Source organism: Podarcis tiliguerta (assembly GCF_965153285.1).
Source record: "Podarcis tiliguerta genome assembly, chromosome: 2".
In the NCBI taxonomy this organism is placed as follows: Eukaryota; Metazoa; Chordata; class Lepidosauria; order Squamata; family Lacertidae; genus Podarcis; species Podarcis tiliguerta.
The window spans coordinates 117,472,342-117,500,251 of NC_139535.1; the positions used below are offsets into that span (position 1 = coordinate 117,472,342).

Genomic DNA, 27,910 nt, shown 5'->3' on the forward strand with positions numbered 1-27,910 from the left:
AAAACAAAAAACAGGCCAATGAGGATTGGGCATGCTTTAGTGACCACGTAATGCTGGAGGAGACAGGCAGATCCCACTGGTATAAAGTATTAACCTTCAGCCTCTTGCTCCGATGCAGGTTTACAGCCAATCATGTCCAGCCAGCAGCAGACGTACCAAGGTATGATAGGAATGCAACAATCACAGGGCCAGAGCCTCCTCAGCAACCAGCGCAGCAACATGGGTGGCCAGATGCAAAGCATGATGGGTGTGCAGCAGTCTCAGAGCCAGAGCCTCCTTAGCAACCAGCGAGGAAATATGGGCAGTCAGATGCAAGGCCTGATGACCCAGTACACTTCACTGCCTTCATATCAAGTGAGTGGCAATAAAAGAAAGAAGAAATATGGTGAGGGTAAGGGACCTTGGAAGTGGCAATCTGGTAAGTCAGAAGTGAATTCATGCAATCTTCTGATCCCTGTGATAGTTTAGAAAGCTGCCCCATGCTCTTCAAAGGCATAGGTGCAACTCAAGGTATGTGACTTACGGAAGGACTGGTCGTGGCACTAAAACAGCAGCACCATCTCTAGTTTTTGCATTTCCCCCTCCTTTATTGTAGAGCCGTGGTTCTGCCTACAATAAGTCCCAGGTTCAATCCCCAGTATCTCCTGTAAGGGCTGCAAATGCCCACTGCCAAGAGCCCAGAGAGCTGCTGCCAGTCAATGTCAACATTGTTGAGCCAGGTGGATAGATGGTCGGACTCAGCATAAGGCAGCTTGCTATGTTTCTGGGTTCATCCGGCATCTCTGTGTTGTGCATCCGCTGCCATTGTAGGCCCAAAATGTGAGATGGAATGAAGAAATGTATAACTTAATGACATCAGGGGATGGGCATGTTTTGCTGCACATTAAATAGGGGGAGAAAGCAAACTTGATGCAGGATTGCTGTTTTGGCAACAGCCTCTGTTAATCATAACAGGTCAACAGCAACCTAGAAACAGATCAGAACTGTTTTACAGATCCAGAAACTGCAGATAGCAACCAGAGGTTGCTGCTGATGTTGAAAGTAAACTGTGACAACCTAATTGAGATAGTTGAACTCCCTAAGTCCTTTTCCAAAGGCCTGTATAAATGAGTGTTTTGTATTCCATCACACCCTCCCCCCCCCCCCCCGGAAGCCCCAGTGCCATGCCTGTTCTGGGAAGCTTTTTCAAAGCCACAAGGTGATTAGTAGTAACAGTATGGTAGGAGTTGCACCGAATGTGGGAAAACTTACAGGGCTCATTCCTGAAGCCTACATAGCACACATTGAAAGGTCTGTACTTTTGACCCACATTACAAACCACCATATTACAAACACCTCAGCAATTGACCGTGCCTAATTTTACTAGGCAGGGGAGAGGGCTTGAGATGTATAAAGCCCCAAGGGCTCCTTGAAGTCAGTTGTGCAGTTTTCTGGGTTGCGGATGAAGTTCCCAGCTGGGGTGTACCTGAAAAACAACCACACACTTTTAACTTGGAGTGCCTTTTTTGGAGTACACTTGCTGTGAGGGAAGAATTGTGCAAATTTCATCAATGTCCCTAGGAACTCTGCCCTTTATCTGCAAAAGTGCTAAAGGCTTACCTAAAATCTACAGTAGAATGGGAATTCTAAAAATCCTTATTACATGACCAGAAATTATAAATGCAGCAATGGTTCAATTCATTTGTTTGTTTGAGCCACATAAAAGATGCAAAAGAAGCTTTCTCTCAGAGGTCAGCCTCCAGGTGTTCCTGGGCTCCAGATTCCACTGTCCTTGATGGGAGCTGGAGTGAGACAACATCTGGATTGCCACAGGTTCACCACTCCTGCCTTATTTGATCATGTGCCCCATGCAGTACAAAAGTGTTTTAGCACAACAGCCTATTTTAAAGTGAGTAGCTATCTAGTGAGTGTGTTCCAGCAGTTCAAATTATATCAACTTTTCATTGCCATTCCTGTGTTAGGTGTACCTTGGCAAGATATAACAATTGCCGGGATTCATTTGTATCTTACTATGCAACAAGGACAACAAGTCAGAGACATATGTTTAGTTTTCATTTTCAGTTACTACCATATGCACCTTGTATTCAGGCTTTTGTCCTGGACTAAGATAAGGTTTGGTAAAATAAAATAAATGAAGTGAAATAGAAGTGAAGTGAAGTGAAAGCAAAGCCCTGGAATTCACGAAGTGTTGGAAGCAAAGAGCAGGAGACCTAGGCACTTACTAAAGGCCAGATCTTGGAGGAGGTGTCCCACTGTTCCTCCACTGTTGTTTTCTGCATTCAGTGCCCCCTTAAACTACCGTATGTTGTTGTCTTTCCCCCGTTTAATAGGTTCTCTCCCTTTACTCTCCCTCTGCCCTCCGCCAGCAGGTTCCAGTGGCTAATGAGTCTCAGGGCGTGGTCCAACAGCCCTTTCAGCAGCCTGTGCTGATGCCAGCAAACCAGTCTGTACAAGGAGGACTACAAGCTGGGGGGATGCCAGTTTATTACAGTGTTATCCCGCCAGCCCAGCAGAATGGCACCAGGTAAGAGCTTGAGCCAAAGCCCTGTATAGTGTCCCTTCTCTACTCGGAGCAGAGCCTTCATAGGTTCTCTTTGGAACTCCCCTTTTCAATAGGTCTGCAGGGTTCCTTCCTGATGGGTTTTCAGAACCAAAACTTACCTTGGTCATCGCAGGCTTTTGGTGGAAGGAAGAAGGAATTATTTGAGTTCCTTGGACTGCATGCAACTAACCTGTTCTGCTAGTGGAAGCCAGAGCAAGGACTCCTGCCAGTGCAGTGGGACTTCCCCATCTCTTTTTCCCATGCCCCCCAGCACTCCCCCCCCCCAATCTATTATGGAGGGCTAGGAGAATCCCCAGAGCAGTGCACATGGGGAGAAAAGGTGACACCATTTTGTCGGGAAAGCAGAAATACTTGCACTGATGGGACATCTCCTTAGCACTACATTGCATTCTGCCCTTTGTATGTTTCTTGAGTCTGGTTTTGAAATTGTGTTTGCAGAAATCGGTTTTATGGATTTGTTTAACCAAAATTAAGGAGCTGACTAGTTTATACTGTTTGCTTTTTATTTTACGCTGTCTTGAGGGTTCATTGGCAAAGTTGGTAGGCATAGAAATTTAAGAAAATAGATAAAAGGGAACCAGAATAGGTCTGGGGTGTGTGGGTGTGGGTGTGAGTGTGGGTGTGTATATCACCTTTCTGTTAAGATTATAATAATCACAGTAGTTTAAAATGCAGTACAAAGCAACAATAAAAGCACAATAAAAATGTGCAGCAACAAAAGCAATCTGCGAAGTTGGGCATCCAGTGTGCAAGAACCTCTTCCAAGAGATCAACAGGGTTGCTGTCCAGATCCATAACTGGCTTCCCCATCACCATCTCAAAGCCATGACAACCCCAATGAATTGCTAATAGGGGTCACAGTTTGGCTTTCCCAGTTTCTGCCCTAGGAAACAGAAATGAGAAATAGGAGTTACTGGCATTTTTGTCCCTGCTGAAAGAACAATATGTGATGTTCTCTCAAGCTGACAATCATTCTTAAGGAAAAATCTGGCTACTTGCACAAAGTTAGATGATGTTTGAAGGGAGTTGTAAGAGCCAATACCCTTTTCATGTATGGTCTACAGGCCTCTCTGGCTGCCCTTTCTAATTTTATATAAGTATACCTCTCTCAGAGAGGACAAAAATCAATCTACTATTTAATCACTCTCCTGGTTGCCATTGATGACCAGGAATTCCATAAAGGCGAGCGATGGAACCAGTGAAGCAGGGAAAGAGCACACTGCTCTGATCAACCTGATTTGGCTTCCATGCCTACCAGAGGTGGAATGAAGCCACTTCCTACATGGAGAGTGTGGAAGCCAGTTGGCCTGGTAGATTGGGGACGGAGTGCTCTGCTTCTCCAGGCTAGCAAAGCCAAGTCCTCTGTCCCTCTTTTGCAAGCCCAGCTGGTTTCTATGCAACTCTGCTCCATCTCCCCTGCTGGGGGGGGTAGAGATGTGGTCTTGGCAAATGGTGGAGGTTATTGACACTGGTGCAGGCAGTGCTTTCCTGCACGAAAGCAAGCCCAAGAGACTCAGTTGTTTAGACCACAGCCCCACCTGCATCCCTTTGGGCTGGAGTAGTCCCAGGGATGGGCCACATGATCCTCAGGGTCTCTTCCAACTCTGATTCTTTGATTCAAGATGGAGAAACAACTAGCTAGAGAAGGGGAGTGGGGATGGGAAAGCTTCCTTGTGTATGAGCGAGAATAAGAGGATGAGAATGCGTGTGGCATCCCTACCCCCTGAAGCACTGAATAAGCATTCCCCTTAATTGAAAGATGATCGGAGCAGGAATCACAGCAATTAGCATTAAACTGATGAATGATGCGGGAAATTACTCAGTGCAGTTGGGCTTGGTTGTCTCTCAAGGAAAGCACAGCTGGTGTCTCCGTCCTGTTGCTTCTGCTACTTCATCAGATCTTGCTATTTCCTTCCCAGCCCTTCGGTTGGTTTCCTGCAGCCTCCTGGGGCAGAGCAGTATCAGATGCCGCAGTCTCCTTCGCCCTGCAGCCCACCACAGATGCAGCAGCAGTATTCAGGTAAGGCAGTTTACTCTATTACTTAGCCTAGCAGAATGTGACCCCCCCCCCCCAAAAAATCCCCACATACACACACACACACTATGTACAAAGTTGCAGAAAACACTGAAACCAGAATGCTATGAGTTCACCATCCATCACCAGATCTCAGTGATCTGGTTAAAGATTGTCAGAAGGCTGGACTCGAGCATCATGAGATCAAGAGTACACTTGATTTCAAACTCCCAGCTTCCAGTGTTTGGTGCAGTATTGATCTAGTGGTCACTGTGAAAAACGCCCATCATTTTTCAAAGCCGGTCTGTCATGTATCTCCTGTCGGTCCTATTCAGGCTCAGAGGCAGGGGGACATCCTGTCAAACATCCTTCACAGACCATGGGGCTCAAAGTTAGATATGGTGTCGCCTGCTCTGCACCCACTGGAAAATATAAGGAAGATGTACATAACTATATCTTGGACCTCATTTCTTTAGTTGAAGATGTGGTAAAAGTTCAGACCTTTCCTAATTTTTTCAGCTGGTAAAATGTTTTCGTTTCCCCCTGGGAAGCAGGGGAAGGAGCGAGGCAGATCAAATGGAAATGTTCAACAGGGCAGCCCAAGAAAAGGGTGAAATGCCTGTGAAAAAATTTGGGGCTGCCTAATTAACACCCCCAACTCCTATTCATTTATTTAGAGCTTTTCTGTAGTAAGTGCATTCATGTGAAATGACATGAAGCTTGCTAAAAGCCTTCATCCTCCACCACCACCAATTGTGACTTAGCAGTGTACAGTATTCATATACATTTGTTCATAGCTATGATAAGAATAATGGCTACCACAAACAGCATCTTTTGCTTGGGTACCCAGCTGTCCATTCCAAACCTGGAAATGAAGAAGTCCTTAGTTTTTTTTTAGTTGCTGCTGTTGGGCAGAATGAGCCATCTCAGGTGACAGGTGGCTAGGAAGCAGGAAGTGGCAGCAAAGTGTTGGAAGAAAGAGAGTTTTGTGTGCCATGTGGCCAGGCCTCCACCTGCTAAGCTAGACTGCTGCCCATGGGAGCAGTGGGAATGCCAGCTCATCACCAGAGTAAAATTTGACATGGGAATTCCATTGAGCCCTGCCTCCAGTTCAGGCACTTGTAGGATTATAAATCTTGGTCTGGAAATTGATCAGTCAGCCTAGTGGAGCCTGTGGAAAGGGGCTGAATTGGAAAAACTGGAGTTGGGAGGGTCACCATTTCCCACATGCCTTTCTTCTCAAGGAATTCTTTCCCACTTGGAGCGACCACAGTGACCTTAGAATCTGTTGAGTTGTCCCAGGTATAATGGACATCTTGTTTTATGGCTCTGTTTCTCCATCCTATATCCTGAGATCAGTCATTTGCCTCTTCTGTAAAGGGAGATGAGTTGTGCTTATGGCTGCTGCAGGCTCTTCTTAACTATTGCTAATAACATCACTGGAGCAGAAGCTTGCACATTTTCCACTGAGCTGTGTTCTAGCTTTCCAACACCAGAGCTAATTTTCCCTGATAGCCGTGTTTGCACGTCATGGTAAGCCCACTATGGCTTACTGGGTCTGTGTTGACTCCTGGAGAGGGGCTGTCAGCCACTTTTTTGCTCCTCTCCTGTCTTTTTTTTCCCCATCACTGAACTAAGCCAGGGTTTGATTTAGTGTGGTGTTGTTGTTGTTAAGAGAGTTTGTTATTAAGTTCTCTCCTCTCTTAACTATGAGCTGTAGCCAAGGTTTGTTCTTTTAATTCAGAGCAGTTTTGTTCCTCCTTCGGTTGTGAATTGGAAGATTCTGTATCAAAGTTTAAGCACGCTATGCTGCACTTGCTCAATTTCACCTCTCTTCTACTTAGATTGTAAGCTCATTGGGGCAGGCAACTTGCCTTTGCTTATCTAATTCTGTAAAGAGCCAGTTATGCTGATGGCACCGTAAATGCAGTAGTAGTAACTATGAGGCTCACAGGGCTCCTATTGGTGTGGGAGGATAGAAAGGGAAGGAAAGCAGGGTGGAAATTTCACATAGTGTTCTTATGCATATGATGATGATTTCCCCACTCCTGGCTTCCTCTATAGGGGTGTCTCCAGCAGGACCTGGTGTTGTGGTTATGCAGCTCAATGTGCCCAATGCCCCTCAGCCTCCCCAGAACCCTTCAATGGTGCAATGGAACCACTGCAAGTACTACAGTTTGGACCAGCGAGGGCAGAAGCCTGGAGACATCTACAACCCAGACACCAGCGCTCAGGTAGAGGATGGGGATGGATCTGATGGAAGAGGGGGAAACGGTTAGGTTGAATTCAGTTGATGGCACCCACCCCACCTTATAACCTTGCTTTCTATATTTTTCTTTCCTCCAGGCCAACAGCACCCAGCTGAACAGTCCCATCACATCCCCCACACAGTCACCGACACCTTCACCTGTCACTAGTCTCAACAGCGTTTGCACCGGACTCAGCCCCCTCCCAGTCCTTACACAGTTCCCCCGGCCTGTGGGCCCAGCACAAGGTAAGGACAACTCTGGGGAGTTCTTGTTATAGCTAAAGAACTTAAAGAATTTTAGTTACAATAGAGGAAAACTCCATGATGAAGCTGCAGCAACCTTTGCATCAATAAATATTAGTAGTGTGTGCTTGAACCTTCGCTTTCAAGACTCACAAAGGAAGGAACTTCTTGTTTGATGTCATAATGGCCAGCAAGATGCTTTGTGGGTAGTTACAGTTCCTTTGCATTTCTAATTTCTGCCTGCTTCACTGCAGGGCATAAACACCAACCTTCACAGGAGACACGTAAGGAGCTATAAAGTGAGCAGTTCCTTATTAAAGTCCATGCTGCAGAATGACCACCACAACCTTTCAATCTTTGGAGACTTGAGTTGGATGCAATTCAAATGCTTCCATGTCAAATCTTTGTCCAGAGGGAAGCCTTCCACCTCTATTACCACGCCAGGAACACTGGCAATTTACAGGTTTTGGAATGTCTTTGTCGTGCTGTTAAGCTGGAAATGATTCAACCCTGTATGTGTGGGAAAAAGAAAACAAATGATTGCTCAAGATGCTTCTTCTTGAACATTAGGTGCAACTGCCCTCTTCAACCTCTCTTTGGCTCTCTTTCTTCCCAGGTGATGGCCGCTATTCCTTGCTGGGCCAGCCACTGCAATACAATCTCTCCATCTGCCCCCCACCTCTGTTGCACAACCAGTCCAGCTATACAGCACACCAGGTGAGAATGGACATGGGTTGAGTCACTGGTGGATAATAGTAAAGTTGGGAATGTAGAAGAAAGGCAGGAGTACATATGGGGTCTTTCTGCTATTTCTAGTCCTGTATGTGTGTTGCTGCATTAGGACAGCTGCTTTCAGAGCCCCTTACGCCATATACACAGCCCCCATTCCTGTTGTAAAAATCTCCACCTCCTTCCCTATTAGGATTGCAGATGGAATAACCAACCAGGTTCTCATCCTTAGAATTTTGTTTAGCTCCATCTCCAGACAAAGCCTGCGTAGAATCATAAGATGCTAACCCCAGACCTGATCTTGATCAGTCAGTCTTGTGAGAAACATAGTGTGGATGTGATATAGGTGCAGCATGGTGGGCTAGGAGATAGAAGTCTTAGGTCTCATCACATAAATACCCCAGGTGGTCTTGGCCATGTGGGAGTAATAGGCCCATTGTACAGAATTACAAGGATGGCCAAGATAACACATGTGAATGGCTTTACACGCTTAAGTGCATTGTATGAATATGCAGTATAATTTGTGTATAATTTAGCCTGAACTAAAAGTTATTTACTGTGATGGGAAAACTAAAGTTCAGACTGGGGTCTTTCACAGAAATGGCCAGATTGAAATATCAAGGGTGGCACAGGATCAAGCGTGAAAGTGTCCCACGCTATCAGTTCTATTGTTCTTCTATTGCAGGGACAAACAGGGATGAAGCATGGCAATCGAAGCAAGAAACAGGCTCTCAAGTCTGCATCCACGGACCTCGGAACAAGTGATGTAGGCAAGTGACAAAATTCATGCTCCACTGGCCTCATCAGTGTCGCCCACAGCAGATCTCTAGATTTGTCTTTATGCTCAGTGCCAGAGTAGTGGAGTAAATGCTAAACTGGGGAAAGCAGTTGAATGGGAATTACCCATCTGTCCAACTCACATCCAGCCAAGGAAGATGGGGAAACTCAAGCATTTATTATTTCCTCCTAGCAGGGTGTTCACATCCACTAGTCTCTAGTTGGTTAAAGGGATAGGGTTCTAGCAGACCAACTGAGAGTCTTCTCCAGTTGCAAGAAAGACTCATGTCTTACCTTTGCCAGAACTTCTTTCAAGGCTGGCCATGGGTGCCAAGAGAGCAGCTAGGGCCATCCCAAGGCATTTTGCTGCCTGAGGTGAACCAGAAAATGGCTTCTCCTGTCCTGCCATGTCTCCCTCCTACAAAAAACAAACATTTGCCTAGCTGGGAGCTGGAGAGGCCCTTTCAGAGCTCTTTGCAGCAGCCTGGAAGGATTCAGCAGACAAACATGCTGAGTGCCACCCACAAATGGGGCTACTTCACCCTCCTTTACAAATTCCCATGGTATCTGAACAAGGGCAACAGCATTGACTCCACACTCCAAAAATAATAAATCAAGGGGGAGGGTGTGTGGCTGAACTTCACAGCTCTGATAAAAAATGCTCCACTCCAAGGCAAACCTGTCACCTCTGCCAGCCATGCCCCCCAGCCCCCAGTCGAGGATACAGCCCGGGAGCATGAGGCGGGGCCAGCCCCCACTTGCTGCTAATTGCACAACCCCCTACATGCCTACTCAGAAGGAAGCCCACTTAAGTAAAAAGGACCTAGTCCAAGGTAAAAGCATGTACAGGATTGCAGCCTAAATACTTTCTAGGGATTAGTTTAACATAGGCCTCTAGTTGCTTGGCCCTGAACATCAAACTCTTTATACAGAAGCCAACTTCAGTATTTATTGGAAAAAATCTCAGGTCTTTAAAGGAAGGGAATCAGTTTATATATTTAAGGTGCTATTCAATTCTTACAGAGGTAGCCCCACGTAGAGTGCATTGCAGTAGCCCAAGCGGGAGATAACCAGAGCATGCACTACTCTTGCAAAACAGTCCGCGGGCAGGTAGGGCCTCACCCTGCGTACCAGATGGAGCTGGTAGACAGCTACCCTGGACACAGAATTGACCTGTGCCTCCATGGACAGCTGTGAGTCCAAAATGACTCCCAGGCTGCGCATCTGGTTTTTCAGGGGCAGGGTTACCCTGTTCAGGACCAGGGAGGCCCCCACACCCACACCCTCCTGTCCCTAAAGGACAATACTTCCGTCTTGTCAGGGTTCAACCTCAATCTGTTCGCCGCCATCCATCCACCAACTGCCTCCACAGGATCACTGGTTCTGATTTGAAGGAGAGGTAGAGGTAATATGAGCTTAGCTAAAGCTTGCCAATTAGATTTGGACAGGTTGAGCTAAGCCGGCCAGTAAAACCCACTTGCCAGTAAATGAGGAGGAGTGTTGAAAATGCCCCTCTGTAAACAAACTACACGGTGATGTCCTGCTGTTCCTTTAAGAGTCTCTTTAGAGCATGAAACTTCTCCACCTGCATCCCCCACCCCCCAGTGGAAAATAGCCTGGGGTGGGTCTGCTATATTTGCTACTCTGCCTGTTTAATATTAGCAAAGAATCCTGCCTGCCAAGACCCAGCACTGCTGCTGCTAACTGGAAACTGGAACTGTCATGCAGTTATTTATTTGGGGTGCAGATTTGGAGCTGCTGCCAAGACACAACCGCTGGCTCTAGTGCCCAGTTCCTCAAGCACAGCAATCTGTGAAAATGACTGGCAGCAAACCTGGCACTGACTGGAGAGGAAAATTCTTTTCTGCTTAGAGCAATGTTTCCCAGACCATGTGGGGGAGCCCATGGGGGAAGAGGCAGATGTTTTCCTTGCTTGATTGGCAATTAGTCTGTAAACAGTCAAGGGTCTTCAAAGTTTTGATTATATCCCTACCAGGATTGTTGAAAGGGAGAAGGTGGACCACAAGGCCCTGATTGCTCCAGGCCAATTTACCTGAGTTTGGAGATGTAGTATGGGATTTGTGTAGGAGCTGGGGCAGGAGGAGAAAAGGCTGAATTAAAAATTGCTTAGGGAAATGTTGGAACTAGTTAGTGATATGAAATGGACTGGGGCAGGGACGCAGAAAGGAGACAGATGAGTCTGGGGTGTATTAAGAGTATGTGAGGGGATGTGCCCTGGCTTTTATAAGGTTCTGTGGAAACTGACAGTGCCGTCTGTCAAAGACTCAAAGCACCAACAATTGATTGTGATTGTGGCCTGTGGGTTTTTTAATGGACCAGGAACCCCCAGAACTAAGGACAGAAAAGCCTACTACTGCTTCAGCAAGGTGGCTGCTTCAGGGTGCCAGCTGGTGTAGGCTATGTTTGAACAGGATCAGGATTCTGCATCCTCAGTGCTCTGTCCTCACAACGTCACTTCCAATCTGGCTTGCTTACCTGCCATTCAGACCACCAGCACCTTGGAGATGATGCCTCCCTGAGCTCTTCTCACAACAGCTGTGGATAATTCCTAGCACCTCACCAAGCGGAGGTTCCCAGGATTCTTTGGAGGTTGACCCCACAACTAAAGTGATAGAAGCCAAGTTTACAGTGTAGAAAGGATCCTAAGGTTCTCCTTAGGACTTTAGGTACCACTGATCTGAAACTATTACTATTTCAATAATAGATGAGAGGTAGACTGAAAGGTAGTGACTTCCCTAGTTTCAACTACTGAGCTTCATGGCTGAGCAGCAATTTGAACTTTGGTCGCCCACTGCACCCCTCCAGATCCACTCTCAAAAATCCTGAGAATGGCCTGGTGCACTTTAGAAGCACTGTGGGCAATCCAGGATAGCGTGCTTATTATATCAGGCTGGGCTTTGAACAGATCTGTTGTATTAACATACTCTGGTACGTAGTAATCAAGTGGAGTATGCACGGAGATATCAGATATGCCAACAACAACATATTTAAATGCCAGAAACATTGGCACCAAACTGTTTTGTACAGATGATTTCAAATGTTGGCTTACAGTATTGCCACCTGTGAAAATCATTGCCAGTTTTCTTCTGTTTGAACTAAGCTGTGGTTGCAATACATCTGGTAAGTGCAGTTTGACTACACCTCAGGCATGTGGTGAATGTGTGTGGTATAAATGGAGTATGTTGCTGCATCTTGTGATTTATTATGTGGGGCAGGGTTTGCCTGCCCCCTCCCCCAATATTTTATTCAAGTTGGCACTGCTTGACAAGGGGAACAAACTGTTCAATTGCCTCATGCTCATTTGTTTATCATTTAGGGAAGCTTTTAATATTCGATTGATCATTGTATTTTAATATTCTGCTGGAAGCCGCCCAGAGTGGCTGGGGAAACCCAGCCAGATGGGCGGGGTATAAATAAATTATTATTATTATCCTAGAGGAGTCAGCAACAGGTTTTATTACTGTTTCATTTCAACAGAAAAACATGTCTAACCCCAGTTTTGTATGGCTGACGAAATGAGCTGTGACTCCAACCCATAAGACCTGGCCAAAATGACAGCCGGACCCAAGAGTTCTAGGTCCTGTTGCTCACTTTTCTGCCCACAATTTTGTTGCCGCCAAGGGTACTGAAAGTGTTTCTCTTTCTTATTCCTTTCTCCCTCATGGCCACCCCTACAGTGTTGGGCCGCGTATTGGAAGTGACTGATCTACCTGAGGGCATCACGCGTACAGAGGCCGACAAGCTCTTCACTCAACTTGCCATGTCTGGTGCCAAAATCCAGTGGCTCAAAGAGACTCAGGGGCGTCCAGGAGGAGGAGGCGACAACAACCATGGAACTACAGAGAACGGCAGGCATTCTGACCTTGCTGCCTTATACACCATTGTGGCCGTCTTCCCCAGCCCTTTGGCAGCGCAGAATGCCTCCCTGCGTCTCAACAACTCACTTAGCTGCTTCAAGTTGCGTATGGCCAAAAAGAACTACGACCTGCGTGTGCTGGAGCGGGCCAGCTCCCAATAGGGGCAGGCGGAGGGGGGGCGGGGAGGGGGCAACAAGCACACTGGACTGGCCTCTCGGGCCTCCTTGGCTGCCCTCTTCTGCCCTCCCCCACCACCCTCCTCCTTTTATCCCACCTGCACCTCCTCCCCTTTTTATTTTTGGTGGGGGAGGGGGGAATCTTTCTGGAGATATTTATATGGACAGAATGAAGAGAGAGACATTGATTTTTTTGCTTTGTTTTGGGGGTTTCTGTTTTTTATTTTTTTATTTTTATTTTTTTGCGTGAAAGAACATGTCCCACCCCTCAACCCCTCTCCGGAACACGTGTATATTGTTTTCGTTCAGCGTTGTGCCGCGGTACGGAGCCGTATTTAATTGCACATACAGATGTTGGCTGGGTATGTTCACTGTACATTTTATTTAATCTGGGTTTATTATTAATAATATTATTATTTGGTTTTTAAATATAAAAAAAATCGTCTGTCACTTTAAAGCTGCTTCCTCCCTGCCTCTCTTTCTCTTTTGGATGGCACAGCGCTCAGACCCTCGGGGCTTGGCAACGTTGTCTTTCACCAGAGTTAACCCAGGCATGTTGCTTGGACCTGAGGTTGGTGGAGAGCTGTTGGAAAATTATCCAGGAAGGGACAGGGGGCTGGTATTTGACGCTTGGGTACCTGAATAGCAGGGCAGCGAAGCCCCTGCAGTTTTATCCCTATGCAAGAACCAGGTGAAACGCTGTGTGAAGCTCATCCCTTTGGTCCTGGCTACTGCGCTTTTATTTTTCATTTTTAAAAATGTACAAAATGACACCTGTTACAAAGACACATCAGGTAAGAAAAGTGTAATGTATGAAGTCCCGGTTTGGTACAGTGACCAATTGCAGTTAGCTGAAAATGGAAACAGGTGCTTCCAGTGTCCTCCCTCACTGGAGGAAGAGAAGGAAGTGAGAGTGTATGAGCCCAATGCTTGTCCACTCTGATTTAAGGTTAACATCCGAATGCATCCAGCATTTACCGTGAGAGATTCTCACCTTTCCCTCATTATCTCAAGCTTCCAAACCACGCTTAACTTCAGGTGTATTCCTCTGAAGTCAAAGCACATATGACTACTATTCCATTACATTGTCTAGGTTGTAGATCTTTTAAGGGCCAAATATGAATTGACTGTATGCTTAGGCTTGCTTCCAATTTTTAGCAAACAATACTGCTAAAAAATGAAGACAACTTTCTGCAGTCCTTTTAAATAAAAATAATGCCACCCATTTGGAGAAGGGAGCTAGGTGTTCACTGCACATGAGTCTGCTGCTGAAGAAGCACCCCACCATGACATCTATACAACTTATACTTTTGCCTGCCTAATAGGGGTGGAGGAAAATCTTGGCTAAGAATGGCTAAACTTTACAGGGAGAGCTCAACCCAAGGCCGGGGTGATTTTGGTAGCAACCTTTCATTGAGTGTAACAACTAGTTCCACCTTCGACCAATAGTATGATCTTTGAATTACGTGGCTTTAAGAAAAAAAGACATTTCAAGGCTCTTAGCAAGGTTAAAGTCCAAAATCTTTCTTCTTCTGCAGCTAGCAAAAGAGAAGTTGAAAAGCAAGTTTCTATTTACGTGCTACAATAGGAATCAGGCAGGGGAAAACCTACTCAAGATATGGAGCCAAAACTTTGGTTAAGGAGATCAAGGCTTAGCTTGGACCCCAGTGTATTTTCTCAGGTTCAGCCCAGGAACATGTGATGGAATGCTAAACCAGAATACCTTTGAACATCTGTGGCTCACCATAGCAGCTACCGCACATCTAGGATTTAGAGGTAAGAGTTTCCAGATTTGGAGACTGTAACATCGAGGCAACATTCATTTTCCACATCTTTTAAGTTTAGAAATTAAAACTAGACAAAATACATAAGCAAGAGACATGAAGTCTGGGATGTTAGAATCATAATCTTCATCCATGTGAAAATGTAGCACACAGAGACCTGGGGCAGATCCATCCTTCTTCCTGGCAGAGATTATTTTGACTTAGTTGGCCAGGTGAATTGAATCCCCATCCACCCTTATAACCAGAGACATGCTGTTTCTGTCCACACCATTATTTCTATTTGTGATGCTCTTTGCAAGATGCCAATTCCCAGTGCAATATTCCTTAGCTTAACCATTTCACATCAGGGTTTTGGGGGGGGGGGTGCAGAGGGAAGGGGGAAAGCCCCGCTGTGCTGTGGGGGCTTTTCAGCAGGCTAGTACAACTATTCAGTTGAATCTAGCCCCATATAAATAATGCAAAGTAATGAAATGACATGTCTGTTCATTTTTCACAATTCATTCTTCTTCTAGCCTTGTGGAAGGACACAGTTCTATGTGGGGTGCCACTTCCCCAACCCTTGACCATTGGAACTCCCAGCCACTTCCTCCCCATTGCTGCTGCAGTTTACAGTTCTCCAACTGACTAAGATCCTGAGCTGTGATCTAGATGCTCATTGATTTGAATCTATTTCCTCTGCCATCTCAGTGGGATGCCTAAGCAAACTCCTATTTCTCAGCCTTCACACACACACACCATCATCATTATCACCATCCTCATCCCCAATTAATTATTATCTATAATAGGTAGGTTAAAACATGTGGGTTCCTTTCATTGGGCAAGGGCCTTTTAAAAAGACAAACCTATCCAGTCTTGGACTGTATACGTACAGTGTATATGGCACTTTACATAGAAATACAATTCTGAAGTTCTAGGTGCATATGATTAATCTGCTCGACAACCAGATGTGGTCAGTTTGTTGTTCACCATAGCATGCAGAACATCCCAGGTTTAATCCCTGGCACTTCCAGTTTAAGCAAAGGATCTCGGCTAACAGGTGCTGGGAACCCTGAGATTGCCGCTTGCAGCCAGATTAGACAGTACCAGACTAGAGGGACAAATCTCCTGACAGGGTTTAAAGCAGCTTCCTGTGCTCTGTGTACTCCGTAATCTCTATCCAGACTTCATGGGTGAAACTCAAGGGAAACGGCGGTCTGTTAGAGCTAGCCTGCGGCTTGAGAAGTTAAACTGCATCAGTTAGGAAGCATGTTGATCCTCTGATTTCCTTTATTGGGTTGGTTGGCGAAAAGCAAGTAAATATTTGTGGCTGGTGTAAAATAGGATGCCTTGCCCTTTACAGAGCTAGATTGCGGGGGGGGGGGGGGGGAGTGAAATTCTGCTCTGAACATTGCTTTCCTTTTTCTTGAATCAACATTGATGTCAGGTGCTTTACATGCAAAACTTGAGAAAAAATGGTCAGGATGGCTGCAGAATCTGTCAGGTGTTAAAGGCAGTGGAGAACAGAAAGCAAACTTGTTCATTACGTGTTATTGATAGGCTGCACTCTTGCATAAGGAAGATAGGTTTGTACAGAAAGGCATCTATGAAAAATTAGGAAGCCCAGTGGGATTGTGTGTTCCTGGCTAGCTGTCTGCGATGCTATGTTATGGCCTGAGATATTCTGTCAAGGTGCACTATTTGCAGCATTGAGGTCAGTTGGAGGCTGTATCCCAGGCAGTGATTTCTGTTCAAAAGCTCCTAGGCCAATGGATCTGTCTCATTTCTATGCCAATATCTGAACAGTTCCCTCCCCTCCTCAGTTCCCAGCTGAGCTTTTGTGTTGCTGTCTCAGGCAGTTTGGCCCACAAGCCATGTTCAAGCTGCTTTTCAGTGTCCAATTTCTCCATGTCAGCCCTCCCAATAGATGGCAGCTGTCTTTCCCCCTCTCCTGTCACTCAAGTTCTTTGTGGTGCTGGGACGGCAAACTTTTACATGCTAAGACTCAGGAAGGGGAAAATCTTTATCCCCCATGGATCTCTAAAGACAGATGTTGGGCAGGACGAAGGGAGAGCTGCGTTTGTGGGGACTGCCTGATACTTTTGGAAGGATTTAACCTGCAGGAAGTGTGTGTCCTTTATTCTTGAAGGTAAGTGTGCCTGTTCTCTCTCCAGCCTCCACCACTGTCATCTGCTCTTGGCTCACAGAGGCATAAACCTCTCAGTCCCAGAACTTAGAACCATGAAAGATGCCACCCATGCCTCAAAAAGCAAACAAGGCAGTTTATTTTCCCCACTTTAAGCCACTTGCTTTCAGAGGTAGAGGAATATGCATCTTTCACTCTGTGGAGGTTTAAAATGGCCGAATTGCCTTTTCTGGAAGAGGGTGGGGAGATGACCATTTCTGAGGAAATAATTGTGCTTTGTGGTAATCCACAGGCAAGAGGGTATGTGTTGGGATCTACAAGTAGTAAGTTTGTGCTTTTAGAAATGAAAGATCAAGACTTCCTAAAGTACTTTTCCATTTTTGCAGCACGGTCGCCTGGCTTTCACAGGGGGTAGATTCCCACTAAAAGTCTAAAGCAAAGAATATTACGGCACCTGCTATAAAGCAGTTCTGAAAAAGAAAACGGAATTAGCACATTATGCTTTTTTTTAAAAAAAAAAATTATATTCTGCTGTTTTCTAAAAAATATCTTAATTAAAATTGATACTAAAGGGGGGGGGGAGGTGAAGACTATTTGTGGCCCTCATAGCTGCCCTGAGGTGATTAAATGTAGGCTTTAAATGCAAATAACTTTTTGCCCTTGGGGAGTTATATCTGCTTTACACATTGAGAGTTGTACAACAGTGTGTTCTTCTGCCTGTCTGCACCACCCAGCAAATGTGCAGCTTACGTGAGTGTCCAAGCAGACAGCCAGGCAGCCGTGAGGAAACCTCTAGGAATGTGAGGCGGAGGGCTGCTATGACTGCTGCAGGACCTTTGAGTCCGTTTGTGGGCACAGGCACTTGGGAGCAGCTACGCACTGGACAGCCCAAATGCTTTTCTGCTGATGTCCTGGCAGTGTGACGTGGCTATTAATGACAGGCATGGGCCATGCTTGCCGTTGGCCACTCCTGGTTCTCATTAAGGTTTGGGAGGTGGTTTGCTGAGCGGGGGAAATGGCCCATATCAACAAATAATTTCTTCCCAGTTTGATATTTATGGGGCTCAGTTATTCTGCTGAGAAAGAGGAGCTCCTTCGGAAATTTTCGGGGAATTGTTCAGGCTGGTGGTTTTTAGGCAGGTGAGGAAGTGTGTGCACTTTGGTCAGCACTTAATGTGTGTCAGGGCTCAGTGCCAGCACCTCTTTTACAACACCAGGGCTTAAACATTTGAAAAAGTAATAATAATAAAAGAAAAACACCTCAGAGTGTCTTTCTCTCACCACTGAGTAATCCCAGCCTGTCCATATACAGCCAGGATTAAGAAGCAGGGCTTCCCAGCGCCTGTTTATAGAAATGAAGTATTTTGTTTATACCTTTTCCAGTGCTGCAATCCATCTGCTCTCTTCAAACATTAACCAGGTAATAATGCGTTTCTGGGGGTCTTTTTAAAGTATAAGTTGGTTTCAGAATGAATTTCTCCTAGAAATCCTGATTTTGTTCTAACTATGTTGAACTCTGGTTAGCTGTCGCCATAACCTCTTGGGGAAAGTAGTGAGCAGTAGAAGCCAAGGGGGCGATCTCTTTGTGAATTTCTCTTCTGCCTCACTAGATCAAATAAATCCCTATGGGGAAAATTGTGCAACTGTTTCCCTGATGTTTCCCTCTGAGGAGATTTTATTTTGACTGGTTTAATAATCATTCGCTCTCAAGAAACCGCGAGAACTGTAGTTCTTTTGTTAAGTGTAGGAGAAGAGTTAGCTCTCAGTATCTTGAAGATGCTGTCCGTATCTTGACCCAACCACATTTCCCGGGATTGGAAATGGCCTACCCTTTTACCAGCCTTAGTTGGTAAAGAAAGAAAAGGAAGAAAACTAGAGGATTTAACAGGAGCCCCAGGAGTACTGGTAGTTGTGGGTCTACATACCCTACTCCTAGTATGGGGAACCTTTAGCCCTCCAGGTGTTGCTACACTATAGTTTCCAACATCTCTCACCATTGATGGTTCTTGCTGGAGCTGATGGGAGCTAAATGTTCAACACCATTTGAAGGCCCCAGGTTCCCCCATCCCGGCCCTAATGCAGTATAAGAGGCTCTGCACATCTTGGGGAAATGTGAATTTCTTGGTTGAATTTATTATATTCCCTAGCCATTATGCATAATCTCCAAGAGGCCTTGGGGAATGTGCTTATATTGTCTTGGGTTTTGTTCACTGCCTGCTTCTGGCCCACTGCCTAATCTTGTATAAACCACAACATACCTTCCTACTGATCAGTCAAGCAGCAGAAAGGATATTAAATTTATATTCCACCCTTCCTCCAAATACCCTTTTTCAAAAATCCAAACCCCTTTTTAATCACTCTCAGCTGTTCCTCAGAACTGCATGCATCTTCTCAGTCAGCTCTGCTTCTGGTTAAAGAATATGTGCTGTGTTGTGATGAAAGAACTTTAAAGGTGAGGGTTCCCCCCCCCCCACCATTTTTTCTTAATAAATATTAAATTGCATACTTTTATATAATAAACAGTAATACATGATTTCATTTATTTCTGCAGTTGTTAAACTTCAGTGTCCACATACCACCTCCTAAAATATTACAGCCTTATTTCATTTCAGCAGAGAAGGCATCAAATTATTCAATTTCATAAATGTCAGAAAAGGGCATCAAGATTTTTCAAACTGTTCCTTTTTCCTGCGAGTTATTCCAGAGAAATATACCACATGGAATGTTTCGTTTCACTTTTGAAAATAGAAATTCCTGTGTAGGTAATAATGCCCTAGTCCCCATTTGTTTGCCAACTCTTATTTCATAGTTTTAAAAATGCAACTAGATAAATCCATAGTCTCATCAAGCCCCTTCGGATTCCACCTGTCATATCCCACTGATGGTAGAGAATGCTGTACTATCCCTAGCCTACCAGTTAAAAAGTGGCAATACTAGTGGGGGGGGAAGGCACTCTGCATGTGCCAGAGCTAAGTCCTGGTTAGCTTGTAAGCCCAGCCAACCTGAGAACCTGTATTACCTTCACCAGCCATTCACCCGCAAAGATGCCTGTGGTGTAATTCCCCCCTTTCCATCCCAAGGCTCCTATTTGCTAGACACCTGATGCTGGAAAACCTCCAGGTCAGCCTTCACCAGCTTGTTACCCTCCAGGTGCTTTGGGAGAAATTGTTGTCCAAACCATTGGAAGGGCACCAGATTGGAAGCTTAACCTAGGTATTTGTGGTTTCCTGTTATGGAAATCCCCCTCCCCCGGCCCAATTTGATGGAGGATTGTTGATTAAGTGTGGTTTGAGTTTGGGGACATTGCAAATAATGAGTGTGCGCACACACACTCACCTGAAATTGATGCTGCGAGCGCCACCCGTCCCACGGGTTTCTGGCTCCCACCTCCTACAAACAGTGGAGGTGCCTGGGCTATGTCTTTTGCGTCTTTATTGTTGCACCTGCTTTCTTCCCCATGCAGTATGACAGAGAAAGAAATTCTTGAGCCACCTGCATCACCCACATCTGAAGGGGGGAAATCGACTGAAGGGGTAAGTTCTGTTGTGGGCTGTACTCTGGGAGGACAAGGGTGGGGTGACTCCCGTTTCTGTGTCCCAATTCCTCCACAATCAGCCATGGGGTCTTTCTTGGAAGGACTCAGTCCTCCTTAAGAATGTCCTACGATGCCAGAACCTTCTGACTTTGGCCTGTTTTGGCCACAGTGGCTGCAACCAATCAGATGGGAATATCCTGCCCTTTGCAGTTTAGGCTGAGGACATCCCATCCCAACAAACCACCAATGTACCTGTCTGGAACCCTGAGATGTAAGTCTTGGGAACAGCCATTGATGTTGCCTTGTTTCTATGAGCACAGAGGATGGCACACTTTCTTCTCATGGTTTCCCTGAAGGTTATGGTTGCCATTGGGCCAGCTTGTCCAACTTTAAATATAAGCAGTTATCTTTTTGCCATGATCCAAAGAAGCTATTAAAGAATGGGTATTTAACATAGATTTAAGAACAACATGTTTTCTTGAACAGAAAGCCATCAATCTATAACCCATGGGTTGGTAACAAACCAGAATTTTAAAACTTTTAAATAACAAAATAAAAGCCAGCCTGTCTAGGTTGGGTGTTCATTCCGAAAAACAAAACAAAAAACACTCTTCATACACCAGGGCAATTGGCATGATGTTTTCAACAAGTTGACTCCCTTTTTTTTAGTAAAAGGTAAAAGTAAAGGGCCCTTGGACGGTTAAGTCCAGTCAAAGGCGACTATGGGGTTGCAGCGCTCTTCTCTGTTTGGGGCCGAGGGAGCTGGCGTTTGTCCGCCAACAGCTTTCCGGGTCATGTGCCAACATGACTAAATCGCTTCTGGCGTAACGGAACACCGTGACGGAAACCAGAGCACACGCAGACAGCTTTTACCTTCCCGCTGCAACGGTACCTATTTATCTACTTGCATCAGAATCAGATTGGTGTAGTGGTTAAGAGCGGTAGCCTCGTAATCTGGTGAACCGAGTTCGCTTCCCCGCTCCTCCACATGCAGCTGCTGGGTGACCTTGGGCCAGTCACACTTCTCTGAAGTCTCAGGCTCACTCTCCTCACAGAGTGTTTGTTGTGGGGGAGGAAGGGAAAGGAGAATGTTAGCTGCTTTGTGACTCCTTAGGGTAGTGATAAAGCAGGATATCAAATCCAAACTCCTCCTCCTATTCATAAATCTGGAGGGGGCCGTATAGGCCATCTATTTATTTATTTATTAGATTTATTACCTGCCCTTCCCCATAAGCCCTAGGTCGGGTTACAACAATGGAATATAAAATTAGAAAAACAGGTTTATTTGTTTGTTTGTAAAAAAAAATTATAGACTGCAGTTTCACTAAAAATATCAAAAGTGGTTTACCATTATTTATACATAATAAAAACCATACATGGAGGGGGGGGGGACACAGATCACCAACTAAGTATTATAGAAAGTTATTAACTTAATTGCCTGCTGACAAAGAAATTTTCAGGAATGTTTAATGGTCAATACAGAAAACACCTGATGAATTTCTATTGGAAGAGCATTCCACAGGGCTAGGCTGGTGGCACTAAAACCTCAGTTTTGTGTTAATGTCAAATGAGCCTCACCAATTTGGAGGGCAACCAGCTATACTCCTATGGATGAGTCAGTGACTGAGATGGATATACAGGTTGGGATGGTCCCTATGGGACCCTGGACCTAAATTGTTCCAGGGTTTGTAAATTAATACAAGGATCTTGAACCCGTCCTCTTGGTAGATGTGACAATGAGGTCACATATTGTCAGCCGTTTGTCCCCTTCAGATAAAAGCATCACAATTCTAAGACAAGCAGAACCATTTCAAATGGGATAGAACAATATCTAGTCCAATGTTCTGCTTGAGCTAAGAAATCCATAATGGTTTGTCCTGCTGTATGGAAGGTTGCTGTTCAAGAAACTCAAGCCCCAACCTGCCTTTTGGTGGGGAAAATTGCTTTTCTGGTGTGCTTTTGTTTTGGATCCTGGTCTAAATCTGCAAGGCATGCTGGGAATTTTGCAGCACAGAGGTCAAAGTTCTGCCTTGGAGGGAATGTATTGTTCCAGTGAAGCATACAAATGTATTCAAGCTGTGTAATTCTGTGGAAGTCTGGAATTTTGAACAGTTTGCTGAAATTTGGAAGAGTTGGCAGAGACTAGATAAGTTTAGGCATTGCACAAAGTGCCAGTAAACAAATGCATTATGTCTATCTCACAGGGGGAAGCTGTGCTGGCTTTAGGTAACCTGCACATCTTCCCATTTGTGTTTCCCTTTGGACACATTAGGATGGAAGTGCAAACAGAGCTCCTTGTAGACACATACACACATGTGCGCATGCACACACACACATTAGAGCTGTGTACTGGATTCGGCCAAGTACCAAACCAAACCAGCCCTATTCAGAGGGATTTGAGCATCAGCAAGTTGAGTTGAGACAGCCACGGATCACTGTAAGTTGGGTTGGATGGTCCAGAGCTATCCAGAGCTGTCAGGCCTCATCCCTGAAGCAGTACTCTGCAGGATAAATGCCTCTGAGTGGAGGAAACAATTACGCAGGGTTGCAAGAGAGGTCATTTGTGAAGGACCATCCCCTAGACCCCACCCCTCCAGCTCTCGGTCAGTTTCTTCCCTTCTGCTTGTATATTTAATAAGGATTTTTTTAAACAACAACAACCCTGAAATATTAGCTCCATCGCAGAACTAATTCAGAACCAGGTGCAAGGTAGGTGATCCCCGTGTTGACCCACTGTGGGTCACCCTGATTGGGGCTCCCAGATTGGTGGAGCTGTGCATCAGCATAGACAGACACATCTGTGAAGTTTTACTTTTACTCTATGAAGCCACTATTAGAAAGCAGTAGGCCATGCTGGCTGAAATGAGGTACACAAACCCTGTAAAACACATCTGTGCCTAAGATTAAATTCCTATACAGTAGGGATAGCCACATGGTGTCCTTCAAATATTCCCGAACTCCAACTCCCATCAGCCCCAGCCAGCATGGCCACTGGTGAGAATGATGGGAGCTAAGAGCTAACAACATCTGGAGGGCACCATGTTGGCTATTCCTCCTCTGTGGCATCACTTTTACTTTAAACAAACCACTACTACCAATACTTTATGGAGATGTGTGGGTCTTTGTGAGCAATGAAGCTTGCCTGTGGAAAAACAAGGAGATCATTGAAATTAGTAGCATGTCTTTCTTGGGTCTCAAAAGAATTAAATATGTTTCTTTTATGGGGCAGGAATTTCTTCAACAATCAATAATGTATGTCTGCAGAACTAATGTTAAACTCACCATTCAGGGGAGGTCATGATATTCTAGTTTCCCTTGGACGAGGGTACTGGAAACATAAATCGTTCTCATATCCATTTTTGTTTACACACATAAAAACAGTGCCTAGTGTAAGCAAATAAAAGCAATCAGCAAAAGCATTGATCCTGCATCAGATTCTCAAAGCACCAATCAGTAAACTCACAGCTCTAAACTTTCAGCACTCTGCCTGTCTCCAAATTCAAAGTTGCCTCTGCTTTTTGCTGCCCATATTTTGAGTGGTGCCTCATTCCAAGGGTGGGGAAAGCAAGATCTTAGGGTTGCCATATTTCAAAAAGTCAAAACCAAGTTGTTGGACTTTTTTTTAAAAAGACCCCAAATTGTTGAGCTATTTCTCGATCCAGGACAAAGCAGCCACTTTTCGGAAATTCTCCCCAGACGCCAATTCCGCCTTTGAAATCCACATGATGTATGGCAGCCCTAAGGATCCAACACTGTTTATTACATCTCTGATTGCTTACTAGTTTTCTTGCTGCTAGGCCCATTTACGGTAATCAAGACAGCCAACTTGGCAGTGCTGGTTGTCTCTTGCGGCTGTTATGCATGTCTGCAGGCAGTGCATGGCAGTAGATAAAAGTGTTTAACTTCAACACTGTAGTAGGTCCTGGCTTCAGATCACACCATGCTCATACTCTTGTCATGGGCTGTGTTGGACACATCACTATTTTTCAGTCATTCCATATCTAAAATGGGAAGCATAGCCTACTTTATAGAGTTGTCATGTGATTTATATGCTGAAGATTATTATTTTTTAAATGCATAGAAGATTATTCTGAATTGCAAGAACAGGAACACATGGAAAATCAGAGGCATTGCAAGGGTAAAGTGGAGTGAAGTGAGGGGGGGGGGCCTTCAAAATGTGTGCTCAAATTAGAAATATCCCCGATAATCCAGTCTTTCCTGTTCTTTAGCATGCACTTAACATGTGCACACAAAACATTGCATAGATTCACCTTTTCTTAAGTGTTCAAAGTGTTTCATGTACATTCTCTGTATTTCTCATAGTAGCCCTTTAAGGCAGACCAGTATTATCACAGACATTATTTTTTATCATTGTTAATTTATCAATCACCTTAAATATGATCACCTCCTATACAATAGTTTTCAGGCAATGCACATTTAAAAAACAGCAAAATAAGCTAGATCCCCACAAAAAACACCCACATCTGATGCATTTAAAACAAAACTAAAACCCAGTCAAGTAGAACCACATGGCAAAGACTTTATCCAGCTGCGGAGGCCCATCAGAACAAAAATACCTTCAGTTGTTTCTGGAAAGTGTAGGTAATGGATGTTGGTTGTATCTCAACAGGAAAGCTGTTCTACAGAACAAGGGTAGTTGCAGATGAGGGGGCTGAGGCTAAAGGGGGGAGCTTGCCTCAGTCCCTGCTAGTGACTCAGAGATGGCAGAGATGAGATCTGAACAAGAAGTTTCCAGATTCTCGGCTTAGTCTTTTTTGCCACTCACTGTGCTGTGCTGCATCTGGCGTTATCTGTTCTAGCACTATCCAGCAATGGTGAATATGCAGGAGTGCTTTGGGTTTTCTGTGAAGGGGGATGCTGCCTGGCTTCCCTGGAGCAGACTTCTGCAGCACCAGGTAGTGTGTGAAAATTAGCTGGCAGGGAAATATGCAACTTCTAGGGGCAGTAATTGAATTCTTGCAATTAGAACTGAGGCAGACACACGACCAACTTTGAGCAGATCTCCTCCCTCTTTGAAGGAACCACTAATGTGTCTTTTCTTTTTAATTCCTATGGGATAGAGACATTTGAGCAACAGCAGAGGGAAACTGACTCTTGGAGCATATCTCTAATACACACACTCCTTGAGAGTTTTTGATCACTCACATGGAATATTCAGGTCAAATTCCTTTTCAGGAGAAGCACAAGGCTGTTCCCCTACCTCTAGCAACTTTCCCGTTCTTTAGCTGATAACAGTCAAGTCTCTCAACAGAGAATTTGTGTTCTGACACAATGTTTTGAAAGATCCTGAGCCACAGCTCAAGAGTCGTGGGCTCAGTTATCGTGTTTAGCTTTCTGTGGTGGCTGAAACAGGCGGCAGTAACCCAAGCTCTGCAAGAATTTCCACATTTGATTCCACTGCCAAATGTTAAGATCCCAGGAGACCCTGTGTGGGCACAAATAGGTGTATGTGAATGAATGCAGGAGAGATGAGTATTGGCCGGTTCTCCTCCCCTGGGACATGTTAGCGTCTGTAACCATAGGAGTGGGGTTGCATTTCAAGCAGCGCTGACTGCATGCTTTCCAGTTTACTGATGCCCCAGGAGTCCTCTGAGCTGACTTGGCTGCCCTCCCTGGCACCAGAAGCAACATCTGGGTCAGTGACGCTACCCCTTGCCCCCCTCGCCGCCTCTGCCTTTCACAAACTGCACTGCTCAGGGTCAAAATGAACTTTATCACATCTGTGGGATGAGGTTACTGGTGGTGTAAAAACTGGAATTCAGAGGTAGTGGCACACACCCAGGTGCCAATCAAGGAGATGGGTGTGCTGGCCTGTGCGGAGGAATGTGGTTCACCACGAGCTCTAATCTGGAGGAGCTCTGTTTTTATTGCGGTATTGTGTTAATTAGCTGAATAATGCCAGGATTTATGTATCTACAATGGTTTCTTGCAAAATAGTTTCCTGCCCCACTATAGGTGTTAATACAAGTGTCCCAGCAATTTTCACCAATCTGCCCCTGTAAAAGATTAAAGCTGTGGCTAACATATATTAAAGCTCTAATAATCATTGACTTTAACTTTTGCATCTCGTTGCCATTCAGCTCTCAGATTACAATTTTCTCTTTTAAATTTTACATAAGGTGTCTGATGAAATTTGCCTGTGTCCATGAAGGTTTATGCTTTGTTAGTCTTTAAGGTGACGAAAGACTCCTTTATTGTTTTTGCTACAAGGGACTAAGACAGGACTACTCCTCTCACAATCTGTCCAGCAGCTCCACAGAAAAGTTGTGGAACAGTTGGAAATGCCTGTACTTGACCTTGCTCTTGGGTTAGAATTGTTGTTGTTTTTTACCGGATGGCGGCGCTTCAGACTCTTTTGGGAGTAGGGCTGGAGTAGGCTAACAAGAGGCTGGTCCAGGGCCCATGATTTTCACAATTTGGTGCTGGTTTTGATGATGCCAGTGGTAAAGGAAAACATGTTTTTTAAAATATCACACACACACACACACACACACACACATCCATTGCAGTAGAAAAGCTACTATATGCTGCGATTATTAAAATATGAGATGCATATGCTTGTACAAAAAAATTATTAAATTGTCCAACAAGACAATTTATGATTCATAAGGTCTATAGGAAAAAGTTGCCAACTGCTGGGCTAGTGAATTGAACGATGGCTCTATAGCCTGTGTCTCCCCTCCCCATATTTTTCCAGCAGACTTTCTGCCATTACTATTTTGGAAAGTTATTATGTACATTTATTCAATTAAATGTGCATGCGTCATCTCTCCCTTTTAAAATAAAAGCAGCATCAGTGGGAGGAGATTGTGGAGTGGGTTGATGACATCGCCACTGTTCCAACCAATCCATGTGGCGCTGTACTGGCTTCCACGACCAATGCTGGGAACCTCAGGAGATGGGACCTACATTCCTAATACGAGTAAAGATAAAACAGGCAGAGGTAGCTTCCTGTAAATTTTTGATTCTGCATTAAAATTCTATATGCCACAAAGGTGGCAAGTGCACTTACCGTACCAGCTTGATGGCTGAAATGATATATATTGGGGGGGGGGGGGATGCACCTTAAGTGAAAGGCACACAAAGCATCAGTGATGGGTTTGGCTGTTTAAAGTTAGGAATGCAAGTGTTAAGCAGTGCATTAATGACCCCCAAAATTAGTTGACTAATTGGTATGGGCCCGTTTTAAATAAGCAAGGCTGCAAATGTAGGGCCCTTTCCTTTTTTTGAGGCTGTCTTGCTTCTGCCATGTTTTTGCAACAGAAGATGATAATTAAAAGATTGGATGGCTTTTTCTTTTCTTTGTTGTTAAATTGTAAGTTAGCAAATCTTTTGATATCTATTCCCCCCACCCACCCAAAAGCAGGTTTAGAATCACAGAATCGTAGAGTCAGAAGGGACCATGAGGGTCATCTTGCCCAACGCCTGCAGTGCAGAGATCTTTCGCCCAGTGATACCTTTTGAGTTTTTTGTCATAGGCACGTGGACTTAAAATTTAATTTGCATTATTAGCAAGTTAAAAAGAGCACACCTACAATAACTTGGGCTGCATACACACAATTCATTTAAACTATGTTTAAAGCACATCCCCCAAATAAAGCACATTTCTTATAGTGTAATCCTGTGCATATTTACTCCGAAGTTATTCCTGTTGTGTTGTTTAGAAAATCAGACCGAGTCAACAAGCACTCCCCCCCCCTGTTCAACTTGAAATCTACCTTCTGCCCACAGACCCGGAAAGCAGACTGGTGCCTCTAAGCTTCACCCCACCCCCCAAAAAATATGCAATATGATACTGCTCTGCCCTAGAAGGTTGTGGG

General features: G+C 44.9%; 3 protein-coding genes across 16 annotated transcripts in view; 2 read left to right on the forward strand and 1 right to left on the reverse strand.

Annotated features, from left to right (window-relative positions):
* LOC310671889 (inhibin beta E chain-like) overlaps positions 1–9,773 on the reverse strand; it is a 168,432-nt gene extending 158,659 nt beyond the window's left edge. Inside the window, exon 1 of the mRNA XM_083428312.1 lies at positions 9,706–9,773. The gene's annotated coding sequence lies outside the window, so the exon portion shown is untranslated. The remainder of the gene's footprint in view (positions 1–9,705) is intronic.
* The window catches only part of R3HDM2 (R3H domain containing 2), a 130,469-nt gene extending 117,384 nt beyond the window's left edge, over positions 1–13,085 (forward strand). For 6 of the 11 annotated variants that reach the window (XM_083428206.1, XM_083428208.1, XM_083428213.1 and 3 more), the window contains 8 exons: positions 119–354; positions 2,367–2,524; positions 4,483–4,583; positions 6,642–6,811; positions 6,924–7,071; positions 7,685–7,785; positions 8,483–8,567; positions 12,273–13,085. In XM_083428206.1, coding sequence (XP_083284332.1) covers positions 119–354; positions 2,367–2,524; positions 4,483–4,583; positions 6,642–6,811; positions 6,924–7,071; positions 7,685–7,785; positions 8,483–8,567; positions 12,273–12,613 — 1,340 coding nt within the window. In that variant the 3' untranslated portion in view covers positions 12,614–13,085. The remainder of the gene's footprint in view (positions 1–118; positions 355–2,366; positions 2,525–4,482; positions 4,584–6,641; positions 6,812–6,923; positions 7,072–7,684; positions 7,786–8,482; positions 8,568–12,272) is intronic. The other 5 variants (XM_083428207.1, XM_083428210.1, XM_083428214.1 and 2 more) reach the window with 1 other exon arrangement.
* Positions 13,086–16,214: 3,129 nt separating this feature from the next.
* Positions 16,215–27,910, forward strand: part of STAC3 (SH3 and cysteine rich domain 3) — a 31,910-nt gene continuing 20,214 nt past the window's right edge. The window contains exons 1-2 of one of the 4 annotated variants that reach the window (XM_083428308.1): positions 16,215–16,537; positions 19,998–20,067. In XM_083428308.1, the coding sequence (XP_083284434.1) occupies positions 19,999–20,067 (69 nt within the window). In that variant the 5' untranslated portion in view covers positions 16,215–16,537; position 19,998. Of the gene's footprint in view, positions 16,538–17,498; positions 17,955–19,997; positions 20,068–27,910 lie in introns of those variants that run through there. The other 3 variants (XM_083428310.1, XM_083428311.1, XM_083428309.1) reach the window with 3 other exon arrangements.